This window comes from Desmodus rotundus, chromosome 6, assembly GCF_022682495.2.
Source record: "Desmodus rotundus isolate HL8 chromosome 6, HLdesRot8A.1, whole genome shotgun sequence".
Taxonomy (NCBI): Eukaryota; Metazoa; Chordata; class Mammalia; order Chiroptera; family Phyllostomidae; genus Desmodus; species Desmodus rotundus.
In genome coordinates, this window is record NC_071392.1 from 49,858,183 (window position 1) to 49,883,162 (window position 24,980).

Here is a 24,980-nt window from a genome sequence, read left to right on the forward strand (position 1 = left end):
TTTTCCTCTTTTAGATTGCTGAAAAAATGTTTGATAATACCAACTGCTGGTGGGAATAGAGAAAAAAGCACTTGTATAACCAACTGGTAGAAAAATAAATTAACACAACCCTTCTGCAGTACAAGCTGACATCCACTTTGACTTCAAAGTTCCATCGCTGGGAACCTAATCTGTACATGCATCTAAGGCACACTCATCAAGATATATCTACAAAGATACTCACTGCAACATTTTAAAAAAGCAAAAAGACTGGAAATAAATCATGGCACTTTCACACGACAGAACACAAAACGGGGTAGATGAGCACACGCTGATGGGGAAAAGATCTCTAGATAAAAAAGCGAGTGGCAGAATTATGTACATAACATCTTTACTTTGATTTTCAAAAAAGTGTCAGTAAAGCGAAGTGGGAAATCATGGACTATTTTTTTTGTACTTGACTGTTTAAAAAAAATAAAACCTAACATGTTATTTTAAAAGAAATGAGAAGAAACTGTAATTTTTAACAGGTATTCTGAGCACTATTATTAATTTCTAGAGATACAAGAAACTGTTAACAGTGGGGCTTCTAGGTAGTAGAACTTGGGTGGAGAAAGGGCAGGATAGCTGTCTGAATTGTTTGAGTTTTTTAGAACTATGCTTGTATGTTGTTTCCATAAATAAAAAAATACTGCAAATAAAAGCACAAAAACAAGGAATAGCAACACCATTAAGACCAAGAAACATAGACATACTAGGAAAATGTCAAAGTTAACTCTTGGAATGAATAAATCTTTGAAAACATTGAGACCACAGGTAAAAGTGACTATCAGGATTCAAACCAAAGGTGAACGTTCTCTCATGTCTTCTTCAGAGACTGGATGGCACTCCTCCGGGGGTCTCGAGGGCTTCCCTGGGTGACGGAGTGCAAGGGTGCCAGTGAAGCTCCACTCACCTATTGTTTAAGGCTCCCCCAATGTCACAGTCACAAGGTCGACATCCATCCAAATCGTTGCTTAAGCCCCAGTGCTCCGGCTGCAGAACAAAAGAAACAACGCAGCTAAAGTGGGTCCTGTAATTACACAATGGACTCAGCAAGAAGCAAGTTATGGCGTGTTTTGGTTGTTCCACCAAATGTTCACTTACACTGCGGAAAAAAGAAAGCCTATGAAAGAAATGAGTACTAGTATTCTGAAATAAGGACACGCAAGCTGCAAGTCACTGGGGTCAGAGAGGGTGTCACATAATTGCGTGGTAAAGCCAGGTCCGAGCAGTTTCTTTGCCCTGCAAATAGCCTGCATCCAATAACCACCATGAGAAGGTAGCAAAGATGCCAATTTTCTTCAATAGAATCGCTCCAGCAGTAAGAGAGTTTGGGCAAATATCGGTAAGCCTTTAAATTTTTCCTAAGTTCACTCTGTCATAAACTGCAGAAAGAAAGCTTTTCAAGGATTTGTTTATGTGGAAACATAGCCTAAAGAGCTAGAACTATTTCCACAAGGGAATGTTGAGGAGATCGCGGTGTGCTGAACCCCTGGAGAGAGAGAGAAAAAGAAATGGCACGGCATCTACACACCGCGGGGAAAGAGCTCTTTGTGCCTCCACCCGCGCACACTTCCTAATGAGCTGGTGAGGACCAGGTTCACCACTTCAACCAGAAATTCACTTCAAGAATCTATCAGGATATATACACTATGCATATGCAGTGTTCACAAATATAGTTTGGGTTCAGTAGACCTCCTCTCCCAAATTATAAAAACAATCACAAAAATGTTATAAAAGATATAAAATAATTTTTTAAAATTACTCTCATAATTACTCTACCTGGAATCAGTGCAGTGAACTTGTTGATATATTTCCAGATTTTTTCCTGATGAATTTTTTTACTATGTAATCAAGATACTACTCATATCCTGAGTTCTTTTTATACCACTGTAAGCATTTCATTACTGTTGTTTTCAGTGGCAACCCAATATCACACTGTATAGAGCCCCAACTGCACTTAACTATTTTCTCCTACTGTTGCTTCTAAGTTTTTCACAATAATTAATAAAAGATGCAGTAATTTATTGGGTGACACTTCATTAGGTATATAAATGTCTAACCACTCTGTTGTACACTTGAAACTAATATAATATTGTATGGAAACTGTAATTGAAAAATAATTTTTAAAAAGATACGGTAATTCCTTTTTTGCAAAGTATGCACTCATGTTTTGTAACATTTACATATAAGGGTGATGATAAAATCTATCATAGGGAACAGCACTCTCTGTTAAAACCTGTCATATCCACAAACTAACCATCCCATGCAATTAGGATTTACCTACCAGACACTGGTCACAATGCTGTCCTATCACCAGACGCTTACAGTAGCAGTAACCACTCGCGGAGTCACAAGGATTCCCGCCAGGGATTGTTCCCAGAGGATTGCAGGCGCAAGCTTTATTGATGATGAAACAAAGTAAAGAAACATAAACCAAGTAAGTCTGAAGCAGTAGCCTAGATTTACACTGAAAAGTAGAATTGGCTTATGTACATCTGAAAACTCCCAAACTTTTAAACAAATGTACTTACATTTACAACCAAATGGATCTTCAGCACTTAAACCATAGAAACCTTCTTTGCAAATGTCACAGTGTTCTCCTTCGACATACAATTTACACCGACACTGACCAGCAATGAGGCCAGCGGAAAAATCTGTGTAACTGTCACAGACTCCCCCGTTCTGAGAACCGGCCGGGTCACAGGTACATGCTAAAAAGAATGAAAAGCACCAGGTTTGTATAAATACATACAGATATTTCCCTTCGTTTTTCAAATGTCACACAAATAGACTAAAGACGGCTGGACTCCCAAGTAAATTCCACTCCCAGCACCCTATATAGCAGATAAAGTACGGCTAGGTCTAGTGCCCATACTGTGAGTTCCAAGAGAGGGACTATGACTACCAGACTATTCAAATGGGAAGGCAACCTTTCCACACTTACGTTCACAGAAGTTAGGATCGCGGATGTCTCTCTCCGGGTGCTGGTAGTAAAAGGGTCTGCACTGCTCACAGCCGCGTCCCATGGTGTTGTGTTGACAGTCATCACACACTCCTCCACTGACGTTTCCAGTGGCCAGGTAGACCGCCATGTCAAAGTGGCACGAGCTGGAGTGTTCATTGCAGTTACACTCTGCGTAGAAAGACCAATGTCAAGAAAAGTCTTTTAAGTCTGTTTGCCAATGCAGGAATGGATCGGTAAGAAGAAAGTTCATTTTGGAAAGTAGGGATGAAATTCAGGCAAAACAGCAATTAACAAGAAGGCACTTGTGCTGAAAAAGGACATGTCCACTTACGACATCAGCTTAAATCCTCTATCTTGTTGGAAGACTTCTAAGTGTACACTATATGAATTAAGCTCAATTATCTGCCGTCCTTGGAAGAGAATGGGCTACAAAAAGTTTTAAACCTTTGGGGAAAGTCCCCTTGGAAGCTCATTGGCAGGAAGGCTGTCGTTGCACAGAGGACACCGTTGAGTCCCACTCAGGGTGGAGGGGAATACATCACCCCAGAGGATTTTCTAGCCAGTAGGTTCCTAGAAAAGCCTGTGGGCTGCCAGCTTTGAGGAACAGGGTACGAAGCCCTGATTCCTTTCCTCACATTCCCACCACCACATGAGGCCAGGCTCTTTAGTGAGAATTAAGGTCTGCTTAACAGCCGTCCAGCCAGCTTCAGGGGTGCAGTCCGCTCCTCCGCTAGCCCACCCGGCAGTCATCGTGGTCCAACCCCGCCTTAGTCATCTCACTCTGGGGTCAGCACTCCACATGGATTCCTCTCATCTCCTCACAATGAAGCTTAACTGAGCTTGGCCCTCACGGGGCTTTACATTCTGACCTCGTCTGTGCCCCCTGTAACACAAGTCCTGGAGACAGGAAATGCGTCCTATGTGCTGATGTTTCCTCAGTGCCCAGCAGAGCACTGCCCTTGAAACATTGGTTGAATTAAACTTCAGAATCATTTTCCAGCATAGACTCTGTGCTGGTCACCAGAATGTCCTTGGGGCTTTGTTCTCCTTCCCTGAACTCCCTTCCACCTTTCCTCCTCTCTTCCTTTCTTCTCTTTACCTAAACAATCTTAACTATTCACCCAGCACCAGCTGGGCTATATCACTAACAAAACCTTGACCACTCCAGCCCTCACTGCTTCCTGCACTTAAAGAACACCCCTTCTCAGTGCGGGCAGAGGCAGAGGGAGGGCAGTTTATGAGAGTCACTGTGTGGGGGGTTGAGGGGGTTGTGGTGTTTCAAACACCTCTGCCCAGAGCATACTGGGGTAGAGGGGTGGATGCACAGGAGGATGGAAGGATGGATGGATAGATGGAAGTAAGCCAGAGGCTGCAGCTGGGCTGGCAACGAAACAAGGCCAAACATTCTATTCCATATCTCAACCTTAATGATCAACCAGGCCATATTTTTCTTTCATTTTTCTCTCATGGGCATCTTTCTTTAAAAATGTACAATGTCAGGGACAATATCTTTGTCTTTTACTGAATCTGCTAAACTCATAGGTGCTGCTCAGTAAAAATAGTAATTTATTACTTTAACTGAGTGAATATTGGTTTCCTAAGGAGTATCAGGGTGCAGCTGGGAAAGGGGTGGTAACTTCCCTTCCTTTTTGTAAAACTGTGTGCTGTTACCGAATCTCTAATCAAAAAATGGACAGCAGAGTCTGAACTGGTTCCAAATGTCCCTTTGACTGAGACTTACTTTTACAGGCATTGCTGTTTCGACCTTCAGCGGGCCGCCAGGGTAAATCGTGGTAGAAATCCAGGCACAGCTCACAGTTTAAGCCCTTGGTATTATGCCTGCACATGCAGTGCCCATGAACCTTCAAAGTTGTACAGACAGGAAAGAGCAAAGTAAGAGATATGCCAAAGGCTAGATTTTGCCCACCATCAGTGGAAAATATAAATCCCCTTCCACACTAATTCTTATCTCTACTGCACCACAGAGGGGATTCTTTGTTTTTAATTTGTTCCTCCCCACAGTGACTTCTATTTTGTTGATGGCGATAATATTCATCTCTAGGAACTATTCCTATTATATTATGTATACTCAATAAATATTTTATTAAAGTATCAATGAAGGGAACCCAGATGAACAAAATGAGTAAGTTGAGAATTTAAAAAAACACTACTTACAAGTTAAAAAATGTGTTATGATAGAAATCAACAAAAGTTATAATGGAGAATTAAATGTATACCCTCCACCTGGAACCAACTCACATTACTGCAGGTTTTACCACTATGCCATATTAGAGGTTTTTGTTTGCTTGTTTTAGTTTTGACTTCAGGCACAGCACTTAAAAAAATTTTTTTTGACCAATTATTTTACATTTACATTTTTCTTTTACATTTATTTTTTCCTTTAAGAAATGAAATATAAAATCTCAGAAAAAGATACATATTATTTTGCTTTCTGAGGGCCCATGACACACTGTATCACTGCAAGGCAAGCTTAAACCCTCAAGGCACGTAAATTCTTTCAGTCTACCCAAAACGCACGTATGGCGGCATCTCGCCTTAACACTAGTTCCTATAGAACGGAATTCAGGAGCAGGACAGACAGGGCCACCCTGGGCCCACTTTGACAGGAATGCAGTTGCAGAAGACTAAAATCCTGTCATTCCAAGGTGACTTCACACAGACTAAACTACAGCTCCAGAGTACATACCCAAGGACTCTACAGTTTCTGAATAAACAGTCCAAGGTACTGCGAGATGCGTGACAGTGACATGACCACAAGACATTAGCTATACACCACATGTGTTACATTACAAAGTAAATGTAATCTTCATAGGGTTCTTCTCTAAAAGATACAGCAACAAGACTAAGATATCCCCTGTTAGGCTCCGTTTAAAAATTCTCCTTTATCCATGCGATAAATTTCTACATGGAGGAAAGGGAAGACAAGTTTTAGACAGTCCTACACTCAATCCTGCACCTTCTTAGATGAAAACTAACAGGCTTTGAAAGGACAAACAGCAAGTCAGCAAGGCACCGCCTGCACCAGGACGGGAGGCCCACAGTCCGGTGGGAGGACCCAATTTGAATCCTGTGGTTCAGGGTTAAATTGCCAGGCTCCGTGGACTGGGATCAATTTATGCCTCCGACCATAAAGATCAGAATTCTTGTGATTTTTAATCTCCCCCAAAATAAATGAAGAATATTATTATTTAGAAAACATTTTCAACATTTATTGATTAAAATATCTACTGTAGCAACAGCCTGCAGCAACAAATTCCAAAAATGAATTCAGGGTCTACGAGCAGTCCTTACATTCTCACAGTCCAAGAAAGTCAGCAAAGAGAAAATCGACTATGGTACGAGGGCTTAACTGTAAGTCTGGGAAAATAAAACCCCTAGAAAATGTGAAAGGCTTAAGGTACGACTAGATTCGATTTTCCTTTGTCACCTGTATAAAGGAGAGAGCCACACAGAACGCTTACTTACCATTCCTTCTACCTCCTCGCTGACCCCATCCACAGGGGCGCATTCGCTGGCGTGGCCGTAGCAGAAGCAATTTCCTCGAACCACCATGTCATACACGGCATAGTAGTACTTCTCTCTGATTTCCATTCTGGAATCCAAAAGGTTATCTCCCAAAGTATGCAGTTTCACAAATTTGATTCTCAAGTTGGTGATTTTTAAGAGATCTATGAAGGCCACCAAGAAGATGAAAAGTCTAATCAAATGAGCAAGACTTCTTTTGCAATTACACATCTTTTCTCTTTACAGAAAGACTTGACAAATAAACATGACTGAAGTCAAGGTTACCCCCCTTGTATGATCCAGATGGTCACAGCAGTAAAGTTTAACGTAACGCGACAATCTCTGGAAGGAAGAAAGGTTACGACCTTCTCATGAGTTTAACGAGAATGTTTATTCTATGACGGATTTATTTGCAGGCTGATGTTTCAGGAAGAACTATAAAAGTGCAGACATTTAAGAATGTGGTTGCATGATTACCAGAACCTACTGGCACACAGTAAGCGAAACTATCACAGTGCCATCTGGTTTCCATAGCAGTTACTGTTATTCTCAAAATCAGAAAATTCCATTCAGGTGGGAAAAGGTTTATCACAGCACCCCAAACTCTCATGAATATTATCATACAATAGAAAGAAACATACAGGGTGGGGCAAAAGTAGGTTTACAGTTGTCCGTATGTAAGATAATGCAGTAACTCACAAATAATACAAGAGTAAACTTTTACATACTCACAACATAAACGTACTCTGGCCCCACCCTGCATTTCTGTATTTATTTTTGCAGAGGAAAACACTACTGGAATTGCCCACCATTTAGATGAAATCCAAGTTACTAAAATAGACTTAACACCAAGGGAGAACCACAATCCAGATGCAGAATATCTCAACCGAGTTTTCAAGCAGCATGACGACCTATAACTTTTTTGTCATAGTTTTACAAAACAAATTCACCAATACAATTACCAACACAGTGTAGGGGCAGAAGGATGAAGGAGTTTAGTATTAGGTTGTTGGGGCAGATTATTCTCCTACACATGTTACTTGTAGATCAATTTCTCTTATTTTATCTTCTTTTTCCTGGTCTATAGGCCTCTGCTGATAACGGAAGCTGGGCTGTCAACTGCCATCTACAGTCACTTTTTAGGAGCCATTCCACGTTCCGACCAATGTTTTCATTAATTACTGAGTTGTTCTTGCTAAAGTGGACCCCAAAAGACTGAGTGGTCCATTTGCACTCCTACTCAGCTCTGTAGCCTGAAACTGCCCCTAAGCTTTACTTTCGTCTCTGCGGACGTATTGTCATTTACAGCACAGGGCAACAGCAAACTAGCCTAGCGCATCAGACACTTTCAAAGCCCAAGTATGACTTTAAACACTTATAGTATATGCATAGCTTACAATAGAGACTATAGAAAGAGCTGTGGGTTGAAAGAGAAAGTCCATGAGTCCATGAGTTAAACTTGGGCTCTTTGTAAAATCAAAAACTAAATAGAGAAACTGTGGTCTACTGAGCTGAATGGAATTTATGAATGCCAACACTGCCTCCTGCACAAACGCTCCTGCACAGAAAGAGCACAAGCGCCTATTGACGAGAGGCCAAACAACAAACTTGAAGAGCAGCTGGAGTATTTAGAAGCCCTTGAACTGATCTTTGTGGAAGCCCTCAGAAGAGCAAACACACTCTGCTCCACTCCCCTGCCATATTGAACAACTCAGCCTTGCACTGACTGGTGCTCTAGGAGGCAGAAATCACTTTTGAAGTGAATCTCAAAGGTCTCAACAGTAGAAACAACTAAAGAGATATTGTTCCCTTGATTACAAAGTAAATCAAAAGCATGGAACAGCTAAAATGGATGCTGCTTTGATATAGAAATAGATTTTTCTGATGCCATCTAACAATAGAAGACAACAGAATTATAATGTCAACACATTCCTCAAGTCCCACAGACTTCACCTAAAGAGGAGAGACTGAGTCCTTTCAGGGACTTGGCGTTGGGGGGTGGAGGGCAGGCTGTTGTGGGGGCCCAGGGGACATTTCTCACAAATGGATTTTGAGAGCAGGGCAGGCAGGCCTCACAGAGCTCACTCACAAATGGTACAGGGCTGGACGTGCCATTAAATATTTGTTTTACAACAGAACGACAGAGTAAATTACAGACCAGGGGCATCTGGGCCACATGTAAAATTAAGTTAAGTGAGGAAACAGCATTCTTCTGGCAATATTCCCTGGACTTCTTCCATTCTAGCCTCCCATTCTTCAGGCTGGTAGTTTCACAGGGCCGTGGTTAAAACAGGGCCCTGCTCAGCAGGGAAATAAGAATCAGCCAGGCTCCTGCTCACCTGCCTGCACGCACCTCAGCGGCAGGAGCAGGGCCTCGCCCTTTCACCCAGACCATGGGACCAGGTCTGCACAAGATGCAAGCCAAGGCTAACAGCAATAACAGTAGTAGCACAGCTTCAATGTGCTGAAAACTTTCTGTGTCAAGCATTTTGGTAGGTGGTTTACATACATTAACTCTCTAAACAACCCTAAGGTAAATATTTTCCATTCACAGATGAAAAAAAAAAACAGTGGCTTAAAAAAAGTTTTAAGCAAATGACTTGCCCTAGGTCACATAGCTGTTATAAGATATTGCACTGGGATTTATACCTAAATCTGTCTGACTCCAAAGCCCATTCTTTTAATTAGTGTACATTCTGCCTCCCAAAAAGATCAAAATGTAATTCTGAAAAAACATAGCAAAGTTACTGAATGCTGCAAGGAGCTCTGAACTAAGAACCCTAACATAAGGGTTCAGGATCTGAGTGACATTATTTAATGTCACCTTATACCTGTTTTTCATCTCTCTGAGCCTCAGTTTACCCAGCTGTGAAATGGAAATACAACCCTCACCTTGTTGAGTACATTGAGCATGGCTGAGACTTCTGATTTCCCCTTACTATTCTTTCTTCTCCTCTTCCTTTGACAATAAGAGCCCCACTCAAGAGTATGAGAGACCATACAAACAGCTAGCTAGAGATCTTCTGCAGAGGCACCTGCAGTGTAGCCACATGACTAATTATAGCCAATGGAATGCAAGTAGAAGTGATAACAGCTCTGTGTCACTTGCCCTTCACTTTCTCCCCTCCCACAGGTTGGGACAAGTACATTGGTCCAGCTCTAACTATGTGGACAAAGACAGTAAGACAAAAGGACCCTGGGAATCTGGGTTACCTACTGGCTGGGGTTGCCAGATTTAGCAATAAAGATACAAGATGCTGAGTTAAATTCAATTTTCAGATAAACAATCATTTTTTAGTATAATTATGTCCCAAATATCACATGGGACATAGTTATACTAAAAAAATAATTCATTGTTTATCTACAAGTAAAATTTAACTGGGTGTCAATCTGTGTTTTATCTGGTAAGCCTACTCGTGGCAATTGAGTACTCTTCTCCAAAAATCCCTGTGGGTGATTTTGTGAGAGAAATAAACTCCCATTTATTTGAACCACTGTATTTTGGGGGACCCTTTGTTACAACAGCTTTATCTAATAGCTTAATCTATACACACATATATACATATACTGAGCAATAAAATAAATAAGGTATTGTGAGAAGCATAACTGTTTGAGTACCTGTGACAAAAATTTTTTACTCTTATCAAAATGTGTTCCCCATCAGTGAGGATTCTGATTACTGCCAATTTCGAGAGCTTCTGGTAGGGTATTGCAGAGAAAGAATAAATAAAAAGGGTGGATTCAGCACTGAATATTTAGATTCTGGGTAGAAGTGCTCTGGGTAAAAGTTCTTCTATGATTGCTATTTTCCATCAAACTTTTACTTGAAAACAAGCTTACTCTGTATTCTTGGACTATAAGGATCTTCTATTTTGAAAGCAGGATCTAAAGCACGAAATATCACCTAAAAATAGATAGAAGAGTAATTGGTATTTTTGCAATGATCAAAAACTATATCTGCAAGTAGAATGTAATACAAAAATAGCAAACAAACCTCTCCTTCTGTTGATGGTTCAATGTCAGAATATCGGGAATCACAAATTATATCGTCGACTTTCTTCATGGGACCAGTAGAAATGCCTGGAAAGGAGCTCTCACAGTCATAAGCAAAGTATCTGTACACACCCCACGTTTTCCCAAAGTCAGATGACCGTTCTATCAGCATAGCGGCTGGGCGGAATGTCTAAAGACAGGGTGGAAAAGATTTATTTAATGTTTTTTATTTGTAATGGGTTTTAAAAAAAATCTCAGATGACAATATCACTCAACTGACTACATGTGGTTGGTATGTCAGACTGTAGTTGGGTTTCAAATACTTCGGACTGTTCCATGGAGCCTCTTCTTGCGAGGAAAGTGTCTAGCCTCTAACCTGCACTTCCTCCCACCCTACCAAAGACTAGTAAGCTGCTTCTCATTAGAAGCTGATTATAAACTGGGCTTAATAACAGACAAGTCTTGGTATATTTAGTCACCAGGCACATAATATGATTGTTTAGTGTGACTGCTTCTTCTTTTAATTGTTCATTTAATTATTCAATAGATGTGTAGTAACCGCTAAGTACCACACATACACTCTAGATGGTCCAATGAGGTATCAGTATGGGTAGAAATCATTTATACACGGTATGTCAAACATCAGAGTAGAGTCACATGTGGTGTGCTTTGGGAAAGCAAGAGGGAGGAATGACTAACTCAAGAATCTGGGGAATCCTGCAATTCCACTCCTAGCAATACACCCAAAAGGCCTGAAAACAGACTCAGACCAATACGTGTACAAGAACGTTCATAGCAGCACTATTCACCACAGCCAAACAGGGGAAACCACTCAAATGTCCATCAGCAAATGAAGGGATAAATGCAAACTATATACATGCAGTGAAATGCTATTTGACCATCGAAAGGAATGAAATTCTAATATTTCCAACGTAGATGAGCCTTGAAAACATTACAGTAAGTGAAATAAGCCAAGTGCAAAAGGACAAATATTGTATGATTCCACTTGTATTAAATGTCTGGAATAGGCAAGTGCATAGAGGTAGACAGTAGAGTAGAGGTTTCCAGGGGTTGGGGGGGGGAAGTAAGGAGTTGGTGCTCAATGGCACAGAGTTTCTATGTGGGATGATAAAGAAGTTCTGGAAGTAGTGGTGATGGTAACACAATATTGTGAATATGCCTAGTGCCACTGAACTGTACACTTAAAAAGGGTTAAAAAGGCTTGTGTTATGGATATTTTACCACACACAAAGCTGGGGAATGCTTCAGAGAGAAGATGGCATCAAACTAAATCTTACAAGGGTAACTGCGTGTTTCTCAGGCAGGGGCGGAGGAAGCTGTAGGTGGCAGAAGAGGTCGCTTGGGGCAGAGCAGGAAGGAATTTGTCTGCCGAGCATAAGGGCTTACTTTTCATCTTCACTCAATGAAAGGGAAACACAAAGATTTAACTGGACAAAATGAAACCAAGCAATAGAAAAAGGATGAAGGGCTTAACTCAAGCTTTATAGTTGGAATACAGATTATGGGTTGGAATTGACCTCTCTGAAAATTTATTAAAAGTAAAATATATTGAATGATATTTCAGTGGAAAGGGAAGGAGAGGAAAGAAACACAGACACTGGAGCTTGGGGAGCTGGGAGGATGGTGCTACTAACAACAAAGACACAAACAACTTTGTGTCTTTGAGATGTGAAGGCGTTTGGTTCTGGACTAATGACATGTGGGTCATCCATTCGGTGACGCCCACTAGACTATTAAAAACAGTGGTCAAGCACACGGCTGCGAGAATGGAGCTTGAAACATGGCTTTGGGACTCACTGTATACTCACAGTATTTGAAATCTCCAAACATATAATTTCCCCCCGAAAAGCAATGGACAAGATAAAAGAGAGCCGAGTTTGGTGCTCCAGGAAAATGCATCAACAAAGGGCTAGACAAGGGAGGAAAGAGTGTGGTGCCCAGAACTTTAATTACATTATTTCATTTAACCTTCTGTTAAGGGCTAAACTCTATCCTCCCAAAAATCTTATGTTGAAGACCTAACCCTCAGTATCTCAGACTACGACTGTATTTGGAGGTAGGCTCTTTAAAGGGATAAAGTAACATGAGGTCACTGGAGTGGGTCCTAATCCATTATGACTGGTATCCTTATAAGAAGAAATTAGGATACAGACAAGAACAGAGGGAAGACAATGTGAAGACCAAAGAAAAGACAGTTATCAATAAGTCAAGGAAAGAAAAGGCCATAGAAGGAACCAACTTTGCCAATACCTTGAGCTCAGACTATTGTTTAAGCCGCTCAGTCTGTGGGACTTCGAACGGCAGCCCTAGGGAACTAAAACAGCCTCACAACACACTTGTCTTAACAGATGAGGAAACTGAGGATGAAAGACATCAGCTGACTTGCTAGCTGTCTGCGGAGCTTAGATTCAAACCCAAGACCAAACCAACCTTTCTGCCTCACTGGCTAATGGCATAATAGAAGACTGAAAAGTAGATTTCAGAGAAGAAGGAATAACAGACAAAGATCCTGGAAACAGAGGCAAGACAGAGGTGTTGTGAGAAGGGTCAATGGGAAGTGAGAGATGAAGCACAATGAGCACTAAGAATCGGCAAATGCTTCAACGCCGACGAACAGGGTAAAGTGGAAGCCAGGTTACGATGAAGATCAAGAAAGTTAAACGGGAGCTGAATTAAAACTAGTGCTTGACAGAAATCTGGTGACAACTACAGTGTAAACTAGCACATCCCAGGCCTCCGCTTGCCTCTTAATAATTCTGATGGTCTTTTCCACTGATAAAAGGAGACAAAGGTAAGGAAATGGAAGATCACATTTTGACAGATTCTGTGACTTATTCAATTACTAGTTGCTCAGGTTCTTTTTTTTTTTTTATAACAATTCAGGAATATAAAAAATAATACTTAATTAGAACTTTAAGGTCAGGGGAAAAAAACCCGTAGCCAAGTGAGCCAGGGCAAACTCCCTGCAAGAACAGCTCCTGGGTGGCGGTACCTGGGGAGAGACCAGCCTGATGTCTGTGTCACATGGGAGCAGAGAGGAAAAGCCTTATGGCCGGTCCTCGCTATGCTTCCTTCTCCCTCCTTTCTGGAAATGTCTAAGTCCCAAAGGACCCCTGACAGGTTATCCAATCTCCTGTGGAATGAAGAAGCTGCTGGAAATGAGAACAACACATTTTACCAACAGAACGGAAGACTTTCCACAAGATTTGCTTAGTCACCAACCTTTTCAAGGCCTCATGCTGCACAGTTGCCTCTGCATTTATACTAAATAAAGGCGCCGTGGATTTGGAAACATCTGGCCATATACAAAAACACTGTGCATATGCTGAATGAATTTTGCTAGCCTAAGAAAACGCAATCCACTTAGCAATCAGCCATGACCATGGCAAACAGAAGCAAGCATGACATGTATTCTTCATTCTCATCCCCTCCCTATCCTCACTATTGTTTATTGTTGACGGTATCACCACCCTCCCGGTCACTCACTTAGACAGTGAGTCATCTTTAAGTCATCCCTGTCCTTACCCTTCCTCCCACTGCTCTGCTTCTAATCTTTCTCTAATTCAAGGTTTAACCTTTGATTCTAAGGGGTCCAACTGACCTCCTTAGAAAACAGGCTCCACGTCTTGGTGATGATTCTCAGAGGCAGCAGTAGCAGGGTAACAGGGGATACGTGCGGTCTAAAGAAGCTTCCTGTAATGCTGCTGAGACATCTGGGCTGAGGATCTCAGACGGCCTCGGCATGGACACCAGCCCTCTCCTGAGTCAGCGCTTTTTACACACTGACCTCAACAAGAGCTGTCCCAGGCCCTCCTTTGCATTTCCGCTCGCCTCCCTCCCTGAAATACAGGTCTCATTTCCTGTCACTTGCTCCCTATTTCCTATAAAGTTCACATTCCTCAGGAAGGGGTCAAGGTCCCTCTGTCCTCTTACTTCCCTTCCTTCCCTCACCACCCCAAGGTCGAGGAAAATCTACATTGTTCATGCTGAACGAACCCTGCCAGAGGTGTGCTCTCAGACTGTTTCCTCTGCCCAGGATGGCTCTTCTTCCACCTCCTTCCACTGAAATGCTACTCACTCGTCCTGGCACAGGTCAAGGGCAGCCCCAGGCCTCTCCTCATGAAGCTTCCTCTCATATCCCAGGCTAACGTTAATCTCCCACCCCTCCGTGCTAATGTACATTATCTGACCTTCTGCTGCAGCCGTTAGCACACTCGGCCGTGTGTGATGAGTTATTTGCAAGCATGTTTCTCCTGGAGACAACTGGAAGCTCCAGGAGGGCAGTAACTCCACTACCTTTAAAGTATCCCATAAAGCCTGGAGCAGTTTCTTACAAATAGAAGGTGGTTGGACACATTCATTTACTTACTCATGTCTCAGTAAATATTTGCAGAGCAATTCTGGGCCAAGCATTAGCATATATAAAAATGATCACATAACCACTTTTCCCACTAAAAAATCCCACTGGGGCCTATCCCACTAGGCCAGGGTAGCGAGATTACCCCTGTTCCCAAAGTAGAGGGGTATGTCACACAACCCTGTAATGTAGGTGTTATTGCTGTTCCCACTTCCCCAAGGGGGAAGCCAGAGCTCTGGCCACGCACACCAGTAAAGGGCAGAATGCAGGTTCACACCCAAGTCACAACCATAGAGATTGCTTTTCACGCAAGGACTAGAACCTAAAGATGAGTTCTCGCTCATAAAGTATGACAACTTGTTCCCATTCTCCACTTCTTAGTTAAGTCCCCACCTCCTCCGTCGGACCTTCTGTGCTCCTGTGCAGAACTGCATCTCCGGCCTGTTGTACTCACTCAAATGAGTTTCAACTATAGACTATGTGCCCAAAGGACTTTTGGATATAAAGGAACTCAGAACTACCCATGTATGTAAACAGATGCCCTTTTCAAAATAAAAATAGGACCATAAACATTAATAAAGATGACTTGAGTATATTCAGGTGTCACATAACAGGAAGGGAATATCCTCAGGCATAGCTGAGTTTTCATTCTAACTGCCAGGTTGAGTGTGTGATAAATGAAGGGACAAGGAGTAAGTGAGGAAGGTGTTTAGGGGAAGCCTCCCCCACCCTCTCAGTATCAGGTGTCACTGTGTAAACCTTCCTCCCCAAGCCCAGCACCCCTCCCAGTCACGTTCTGACCTCTACGCCCAGCATGCTCCAGCCTTCCAGGCTTCAGTAGCAGATATAAATGAGACTTTCATGGCTACCTGCCCACATGGTAAATCTACCCCGGCACCTTCTCCTAACCTGAGAGGGTGCAGATAAGGCCCCCAACTCCAACTGAAAACTATTCGCAAGTGATTTGAATCGGAGAAGTAGTAAGTAAATTACGGGCTTTGTCTGCACCAACATGTACTCTAAGCCATGTGAAGCCTGTCATTTCCAGGCAGCTGCTTGAGAAGAAACAAAGGGACTTTATGCAGAGACATTCCCTCGTCCTGGAGTCATTTTACATCTCAAAAAGAAAAAGGATGAGAAAATCCACATTTAAGAAGGCATACACAGTTCTTAAGGAACTGTGAAACTGTTCTCACAAATTTTGCAAAACCTTGGAAACTACAGACAATACACTTCCTTTTCAGTTACCAAACTCAGCATTAAATCACCCACACAAGCGATCAGGGATTTACTCTCCAGATGTTTTGTTGTGGTTTGGGAGAGTCAGAGCTGCCTCTCTCCTGATTAAAAGTTTACAGTTGAATTACCTTAGAATAGTGGCTTTCTCTACTTATTGCCATGAAGATAGAGTATTTCTTAAGCATAGTTATATATGCTCGTGTTTAAAACACTGCCCAATTATCCCAACTGATGGCAACAATAACATTTAAGTTCCCATTCAGGTCAGTTCACAATAGACATCTGCTTTGAAAGGGGGATTGCACAGAGTTCTCACGTGTCCCTTGTGAGGAAGTTGCGGATTCCTTACCTTGAAGGTCATAATGAGATGAGTAAAATGGAATTCTGCTTCCAAATCCAGTTGGATGGTTACATTTTCCACGCCTGCAGATTTTTTTTAAACAAAAAAGGAAACAGTAAGGTAAACGGGAACATCTGTGAACAGCTGAGACTATTTTCTTAAGTTATCATTATGCTCCTCATAGAAATCTTCTGCGTGTGCCTGAAGAGGCAGATAAGATGACAATAAACCCCTGTCCTGACTAAGGTGGTGAAGCACAAATCGGAAGGGTCCTTCAGTCTTCCACAAACCCTTCTGGGGTTTAGCACACTGAATCTGCCCCCTGGAATACGACATCTGGCAGCATGCCTCTAGCTGTGTCAAGGACGTCTTTACTTAGGAAACAGGGAAACATCTTCCCAGCCCTCTAAGCCAAGAGGCTCTCCAAGGGGAAAGGAGAGGGGCACTTCCTGAGCACAGCAGGGGCTGGGCTTGCAGTCTAAAATACAGGACACAATCCTCCTTCAGGAGAAACACAGATACTCCTTTTTTTTCTACGTAGCAGCAAGGAAAATAAGAGTTATACTCCAATTTAGAAAAACCCAGCTCCGATGGGGAAGGCTTTGGATGCATTTCCACAACTGAAAAATGATGCCAACAGATAAAGCATTGGTCCAATAAACAAACTAGCCCAGACAAATACCAACATCTCCTCTTTGACGGGAAAGCCTGAACAAACAAATGAGCCTTTGCACCGTGCCCCGAGGGTACATCAGACGACTGTAACACACAGAAAGGCCACTGGAATTCCAGAGATGGACAACATCTCTGCCCCAATCCCTTGGGCCCTGCCTGTTTGGTAAAGGAGACCTTCCACCTTTCCTGCACTTCAGAGAGCTTTTAGGGCCCATCTTCCAGAGCAAAGGAAGCCTCAAATGCTACAAGACAGGAATGGGTCAGAGTGAATCATGTCACCAGCTGGTGTATTTTCAGGAAATCAGTCGGACTTTTGCAATAAACTCTCCAGCTGGGAAACTACCATGTCAATTGGGGGAGGGGAGAGTGGTCACTGGAACGGATGTGAGTTAGCTGGAATGTTACAGAAAAACATTATAATCATCCTAACTTTAATAAACTATTAAAAAGAACCATATTATAAACCTGTTCTGGACATTTCTTTTCATGTGAAATGTTAGCCAAGCAACCGTATGTCTCTCCTCTCCCAAGCTTTTAAAAATGTGAAATATTTGTTCAAAATGAAGAGATAATGAAATCATAGAAAGTACAAACAAGACTAGTGCCATTTCTGCAGCATAAGCCCATGTGCTGCAGCGTGTGGCCCACAAGCACGTTCCCCTTTAGATGCATCACCTAGCAAAGCACTACAGTTCTTTTTAAGAAGGGAAGAAAAACCCATCGAGAAGAAACAAGACCGTTCTTACACGGTGTATTTGATTTCTGTCAGACCTAGGAATAGATCATCGTGAAGGGGAAGTTCAAAGTAGCTGTACACACCAAGCCCACAAACTGATGATTTAATACAACCATGGAAAGCTCGGTTTGGACAAAACACACAGAAAGTAGATAAAATCACATCTATAAAGAAAGTCCTTACTTGTGCACTATCCCTATCAGACTACAGAGAAATGACAGGTGACAGTAATCACCGGTCTTTCTAGAAACCAGGTCCCATCAGCCTCCTGTCATCTAACCTTGTGTCAGAGTGACAGAGAAATCAAGCCTCTCTCACTGGAAAACCCTTCTTTCTGGCATTTGGTCTCTCTTGACATACAAATTATAAGTTGTAGAAAATTTTTACTGATGTAACCAAGAAAAACCTCTTCTTTAGAACTCTAGCACATGATGAACTATTTTACTGTCCATCACCTAAAGTGGGAATAGTCTTTCTTCTAACACTGAGGCATCCTTCTTCTCTTTCCATTTCCCTAGAAGAACGTGAGCAGTCAGGAAATGCTCCTCAATTAATCGTAATAAGCGCTACACTATCTCAGGGGTCCTCTGTGATTCAGGTGCAAATTTACAGAAACTTTCACACTGATCTATCGACCAAGAGATCCTCCTACAAGAATTAATAAGGCTTTAACAGATATATGCTTTCCGGGGACCAGTCTGTCTCAATCAAGCTGGTGACCAGTGGAGTCCCAAGGCCAACCAGTGAACAATTCAACCCTCCCCAGAAACCAACAGTCTTCTAGAAAGCACGTGGGATTTTATAGTCAATGATGAGGAAATCTATTAAGGGAGTTTTTTACAGAATGATGAATGACTGCAAACATCCCAAAACATCTCAGGTACAGGGCATCTAACAATGAGATCGCGTAGTGGCCATGCTTTCCATGGCCAGGCTTAGGTTCACTTCTGAGAGCCCTTACTCATAATATTTTTTTAAAATCTAATGATACCTGGTTAATTAACAAACACAATAACTCTACCTTTATTCCCCAAAGCTCAGCATTCAAGTTTAAAACAAATGCAAAAATAATTTTGGCATAATTCCACAGCAATAGTAATATCATATTTGATGAATTTATTAAACCAAAAGCCAAAAGGCAAAGAAGAGACGGAAGATCCAACTGACATGCTCACTGGGGAAACTGACCTGGGGTCATATACATGTTGACCGAGTCTTTGAAAAATCCCATCTAGTACTTACTTATTCATCGTACTATCAGTTTTTCTTTAGATGGAAGGAAGGTGGTGATAGCGGTGGGGTTGATTCTGCCCCTTCATTTGGGGTTGATCTGAATGAGAGATGCTATATTTTTGTGGAAAAATAAGGGCCTGAGATAGTATGGGGCCTTCCCACGCCCTCCTCTGCACTTACACACTCCCCAAAGGCCCCCTTCAGAAGGAGGACTAGGAATTACTTTGGTGGAGCATGAAAGACTGCTTTCTTATAGGGAGGGCATGCTCGGGAAGAAGGATCAGATTTTACCGAGAGAAGTTAGTGCTTCAGGCAGTAAATCTATCAAAGGCCATGATCACAGGACGGAGGAACCATAACTACAAATACCCAGGAGTCTGCCAACCCCTTCCGATGACCAATCACCCTCCACGAACTTGTCCCCACACGAACCACATACCACTTTCAGATTGCCACCACATCTTAAGGCGGTTTGGAGCAAATGTAGTGACCACATTTTCAATGAGATGACTGTCAGGATTGAGCGTCTCATGATAAGGCTCTTGTGAATTGCATACGAAGCATTTTTTGTCCTCCTGAAAGCAAAGTTACTTTCATGAGTCTGGGAAATAATCACTCACACTCACACACACACCCCACAATAAAATTCAAGCCCATAATACAAAAATCAAACCTACTTGCTTCAAAAAAAATGGATGTGTCAAAATTACTTAAACAACATATCACATGACTTTAATTCACAGCGTATGAAATTCTCCTGAAAATTTCCTCCTCTCTTGCAAATTCAAGGTCAAAAGTAAAGGAAGGTATTGTTTCCACCAGCTATTAACTTAATGAAAATGAAATTTCTAGGCTTAAGCCTTAATCTCAATAAGTAGCTAGACAAGCTTACTCTTCAAGTAAAATGCAGAAGAGGTATTAGAGAATTTTTGCTGACATAGAGCAAACTGAAAATTAAAGGAAAAAAAATCCAATTCACTTGGCCTGATTTTCTAAAACCTACATAAGACAGAAACCAACTATTAGGCAGATGTATTCAGGGACCTTTGGGAACTACAGAACAAGATTTCTTAGCTTCTACTCTGCCCAAGCTGTGAGCCAGCTAGTGGTGGTGGCCTGTAAACGACAAACTCCTCAGGATATCTGGGGACAGGGCTACCAGGCTGTCCCATTGTGCTGGGAGCACTATAACCTGTGACCAATTCAAAGAACACCAAAGTGGACCTGAACGGGAACTGAGGAGTACTTCAGGTTGCAGAGTAGCTTTGAACTGCTCTCTTCTCACTTTCCTTCTCCCTACAATGGGGGCCACAGCCACCCTGGCAAGTGGGTCAGGAGAGTTCAAAGAACCCTCTTTGTATTCCACCATGGCAAATCATAAACAGCGTGACTTCACAGTTCCCTTTTCCCCACGGAGCTCTGCTTTCTACCTAACTTTTCTGAAATGCAGATTATCCTCAAGTCTGAAAATGTACTGAGACTGAAATCTATAGAGACTCACACACACCTTACAAAAACACTTAAGCAAGGGTGGTATTCTTATGAGGACAATATCAACTGGCAGTATTTTACAATTCTATTTATTTATCTTCTTCCTCCCAAAAGGATTTAGAACATAGCAAAATATACTAATGAAAATATAGAAACCAGAAGTCAGGGGTGCAGTGGGACCCTGAACAAAATATAAGCTTCCTGACTCTTTTTTTACACCCGCTAAATGCCGGAGAAAAGTGCACGCCCAGCCCCTTTCTTTAGGATCTCATATCTGCGGAGAGCACTCCACAGTTTCTTGGCTAATCACCTAAACCAGTGAGTCTGGTTCTACTTGCTTTTAACACAAATAGTCCAAATCTCATTCTGGTCAAAACTGGTTTCAGAATTGGGCGATTCCTTATGGGATGGCCTGGCCTCTGAGGTAAATGCTAGCACAATATTTTAAGTACAATGGGTATGCTAATATTAGAAAAGGTAACATCTACTGCTCTCATTAACTTTTCAAGGACACTAATACTGAAGAACAATTACCAGAACTTACAAAAAGTTTACTTATAGCTTCCCTTTTAATCAGGAGGAAACAGTCTAGACATCTCTGCATAAATCTGGAAGCAAATGAGTGGAATGCACTTTACCACATTCCTTCGGTTTAATTCATCAGGTTTCCAGAATGGGTCCCCTTCTGCTTTGTAAAACTGACTCCATTTTAAGGAATCTGCTATGTAAGCCATACCACACCGTCGTACTCCTAAAGGGCAGGTAGGTATACAGGTGGATGAAGTAACCAAAATTAGACCAATTGGTTTGGAACTTGCCCCACTTGTGAGATTAACACCTGCTTGCCTGGGAGGCCAGACATATCAGCCTCCTTTTTAACAATCAGGGAAAGGGATTCTCATTCTGGATAGTTTCCACTTTGTTTTCTTTTAGAATGTGTTTACTTTGTAAAAATGTGACTTCTGAAATCTAAAATCTGGCTCTATTTTTAGAAACAGAAAACACCCTGAAATTCCATTTAGGTCCTCAGCTACCAGGGTACCATGACAACCAGGTCATTTTGAAAAAGAAAGCATCTGATCCTGGTATCTAATAAAGGTGGATGGGAAAATAGCACCAAACGAAGTGAGAAAAACAGGTCCGATGGCTGGAGTGACCTTACAAGGTCAGCGCTGTAATATCCTTTATGCAAGTGCAAAATTTGGAAGAAAAAAAAAATCCAAGATCACTATTCGTTATTTAAAAAGAAGGAAAGAAAGGAGAAAGGAAAAAAAAGGAAAGAAAAGGAAAGAGTTTTTCACCCGCATTTCCAGAGAAAAGATTAAGCGCGCGCTGGCGCGCGCACGCACACACACAGGATTTCTGGAGCCCCTGAAGCCTGCGGGTTAGGGCAAGTTGCAGGGGCCAGGTCTGTCTGCAGCCCTGGCCCCTGCAGTCTTTCCATACTGCCTGTGCCTGCAGCGGTGACCACAGGAAATGTTTGGCGGATGCTACTGTGCAAACTGAGATGGGGCAAAAGGGTGGGCTCCCAGCTGAATCCCGGGCTTCCCTGGCTTGCCGGCTTCCTATCTGGATAAGTGGCAGGATGAGGAGTCCCCTGGGCCATCTCTTTTGGTCTAGACGGGAGGACGTGCGCGTAGAGCTTCCAGCTGGGCTCTCCGCGCTCACCTGGAGGTGGCTAACGATGCAGTAAGGCTCGGGTGTGTGCAACCCGCACGTCGAGGTTACCGAAAGCCTCTGTGCTCGGCCGATGAGAAGGTCGCCGGTGGCTGGGTAGCAGCTGCCCTCCGCGCAGCCATAGCTGAACTCCGGTTCTTGAGCACGCACTCGGACCCCGAACACCGCTGCGGAAGGGGTAGATGGGGGTGGGGAATTGGGGATTGGGAGTAGGAAGTGAGCCCGAGCAAAAGGAACAAGCAGGGGCCGGGAGAGTGTAGGTTCAGAAGAAAGCAGAATGCACAGAAAAGAGACAATGGAGAGGTGAGTGAGGTAGGGAAGGCAGGGTCGTGGAAAGGCGGATTCGGAAAGAAACACAGACACGATCTCAGGCTTATCCAGCAGCCAAGCACTTAGCGCCCACCCTGATTTGCCCCGGGGGGGACAGCTCCAGACACAAAAGACCTATTTGCAGACCCGCCACTTAGACATAACTGGACCTGAGTGCAATGTAGCGGGCAGCCAAACGCCCCACATCTGCGCTGGAGTGTCTGTGAACCCGCGTGCACGCGGCAGCCCGTGCACCCTCGCTGTGAATGCGAATGTGTGCGCGCGAGGAAATCTGTGATCATGGGGGCACAGGAGAGAGTGTGTGCCGCGCGCACGTGCGCGCGCAAAAATCCCTGGATGAGGGGCAGAGGTGGCGGGCTGGCGAGGGAGTCCGATTTCTCGAGCAAGGAGTGAGCGGAGGATTCCTGAGGCTCTGGAGCAGCTTCAACGCTTTGCCATTCCAGGGCAGCTCCAGATCCAGCTGTTTCTGGCGCCATCCGGGGTCAGACAGCGCTAGTTAATTAAAGCCACATGGCCCCAATCTGTTCCCAGGACGAAGCCTGCGCTCTACTCCGGCACGTTCCTGGGAAACGGGCTCCTGGGATCTTTCCGCAGCCACCCATGCCACCCCAAGGAGCCTTCCACCCGCAGTGGAGAGCCCCAGCAGGAATATGTGAAGTCCGGAGCAGCGGCCGCTGGACCCAGAGCTCTGGGCACAGAGCCGGGAGTATGCGGGTCCGCGACGATCCTCGCGCGCCGTCTTCAGCGGCCACCGATGGCGCTGGCGTTTAATCCCAGGATACAATTTCCACTCCAGTCCCTCTCCCGATCCCCCAGGCCCCCTCGAAGCTGGGTCAAAAGGCTTTGAGGTTTTCTTTCCCCACATCCAAGCCCACCCCTTCCCCCACCGTTTCCTCGGAATTACCTAAGACACTGAAAGCGAACACCTGGAGCAGCCCCATGTCCAGTCCCTGCAGCCGAGGGGACACGGTAGAGGAGCGATCACCGAGCCGCCTGCCCCGTTTTCCCGTGTTCCTTTATGGAGCAGTGGAGTGGGGGGAAAAAAGGCAAATGTTCAGAGAGAGGCGAGGGGCCCTTCCATTTCCTGCCGCTCCCACGGAAACCGGGGGTGGGAGGGTGGGGAGGGGGAAATCGCGCAGCCACTTTGTTCAGCTCACCCGACGATGCGAGCGCTCACCCAGCGGCCGGCAGCCCAAGCCAAAGAAGGGAATTAGAAAGTTTAGCCTTGGGAGGAACCGAGGGAGGCGCCTCGCTCATGCGCATTTGGATAGTCAGCGGAGGGGGAGGGCGGCGGGAGGCCACAACTTGGCCTGGAGGGGCGCTTTTGTTTTAAGGACGCGCCCGCCGTCGCTGCAGGGTTTTGGCTCTTCCAGTTCCCCGCGAGGGGCTCAGGGTCTGCCACCCGGTGTGGGTCCCCAGCGGTGTGCAGGGGGCGGGCTGCGCCCAGAGTGGTCTCAGAGGTGGGTGTTCAGATCGCTGGGCTTGGAAGGCTGGTCGGGACCTCCCGTGCTCTCGTGCAATTTACATTTGTAAGGAGTGAGTCAGGAAAAGGTGCCTTACGCTACTAACATTTGCACTAAGCACTCGGGGTAGGCCGGTTAAACCTTTACCCAGGGTCGACAAGTCAGGCTGGTTCCTGAGAAACAAACTGTCTGGCGTCGCTATCGCTTGGACTAGGCGGGACATCTGTGTCTTCGTACCAGGGAAGAAAATTGCTCTTCACTTCGCTTCCTTTGCGCACACATTTATCCAGGACCTGCCCAAGTGGCCCCGGCATTGCTTTACCCATCTGATTCTGTTTTTAAAAAATGAATTCTTACCTAAATCTAGATGATGGCTCTAATTCAGTTAATTTCTCGATCGACACTTTTGTTAAGTGACGCCTTTCCCCATCTCACCGTGACAGGGTTGACTCAACAAGGAAGCTGGAGGTCTCTTCATGAGACACATTCCCCACAATCTTCGGCACCGCGTCGGCAATACTAGAGACAAACTCCACGGTACCTATACAGATAATGAGGTAGGGAGGAGCGGCTCTAATGAAGGGTCTCAAGCGACACCGTGTGTGACCTGTCTGGTTAAATAAAAGGTAAATGTAAACACACCAATCTCTTGGGAGTTGGAGAGGGAAGAGAGGCGGATGGCAGGACTCTGCCTCCCTTTCGGTGAATTAGCCCAGTTCTGCTGCCTTAGCAACGGATGGAGTCAAGGCTTTAGCTTTCTTGAGTCCTGCTCTGGGCAAAAGTGCCTGGAACGAGGGAAGTGTAATTAGTTGTTAGTCCTAGTCAGGAGATTTCACTTGTTTTCTGATTAATCACCCAGGGAGAAGGGGTAAGTGCCCAGTTAGTTGGTCAGTTTTTAACTTAGCTGTAAG

The 24,980-nt window shown here is 43.8% G+C and overlaps 1 protein-coding gene and 1 long non-coding RNA gene across 4 annotated transcripts in view; one reads left to right on the forward strand and one right to left on the reverse strand.

Annotated features, from left to right (window-relative positions):
• LAMB1 (laminin subunit beta 1) overlaps positions 1–24,353 on the reverse strand; it is a 68,857-nt gene extending 44,504 nt beyond the window's left edge. The window contains exons 1-13 of one of the 3 annotated variants that reach the window (XM_045193483.3): positions 24,217–24,353; positions 23,511–23,620; positions 22,268–22,443; positions 19,548–19,683; positions 16,474–16,547; positions 10,509–10,697; positions 10,355–10,418; positions 6,476–6,678; positions 4,731–4,851; positions 2,969–3,157; positions 2,556–2,735; positions 2,309–2,421; positions 935–1,014 (exon numbers count right to left, since the gene is read on the reverse strand). In XM_045193483.3, the coding sequence (XP_045049418.2) occupies positions 935–1,014; positions 2,309–2,421; positions 2,556–2,735; positions 2,969–3,157; positions 4,731–4,851; positions 6,476–6,678; positions 10,355–10,418; positions 10,509–10,697; positions 16,474–16,547; positions 19,548–19,683; positions 22,268–22,443; positions 23,511–23,547 (1,562 nt within the window). In that variant the 5' untranslated portion in view covers positions 23,548–23,620; positions 24,217–24,353. Of the gene's footprint in view, positions 1–934; positions 1,015–2,308; positions 2,422–2,555; positions 2,736–2,968; positions 3,158–4,730; positions 4,852–6,475; positions 6,679–10,354; positions 10,419–10,508; positions 10,698–16,473; positions 16,548–19,547; positions 19,684–22,267; positions 22,444–23,510; positions 23,621–23,763; positions 23,817–24,216 lie in introns of those variants that run through there. The other 2 variants (XM_024558440.3, XM_071221687.1) reach the window with 2 other exon arrangements.
• The window catches only part of LOC128781168 (uncharacterized), a 60,514-nt gene continuing 59,498 nt past the window's right edge, over positions 23,965–24,980 (forward strand). The window contains exons 1-2 of the long non-coding RNA XR_008427066.1: positions 23,965–24,066; positions 24,513–24,695. This is a non-coding gene — a long non-coding RNA (uncharacterized lncRNA). The remainder of the gene's footprint in view (positions 24,067–24,512; positions 24,696–24,980) is intronic.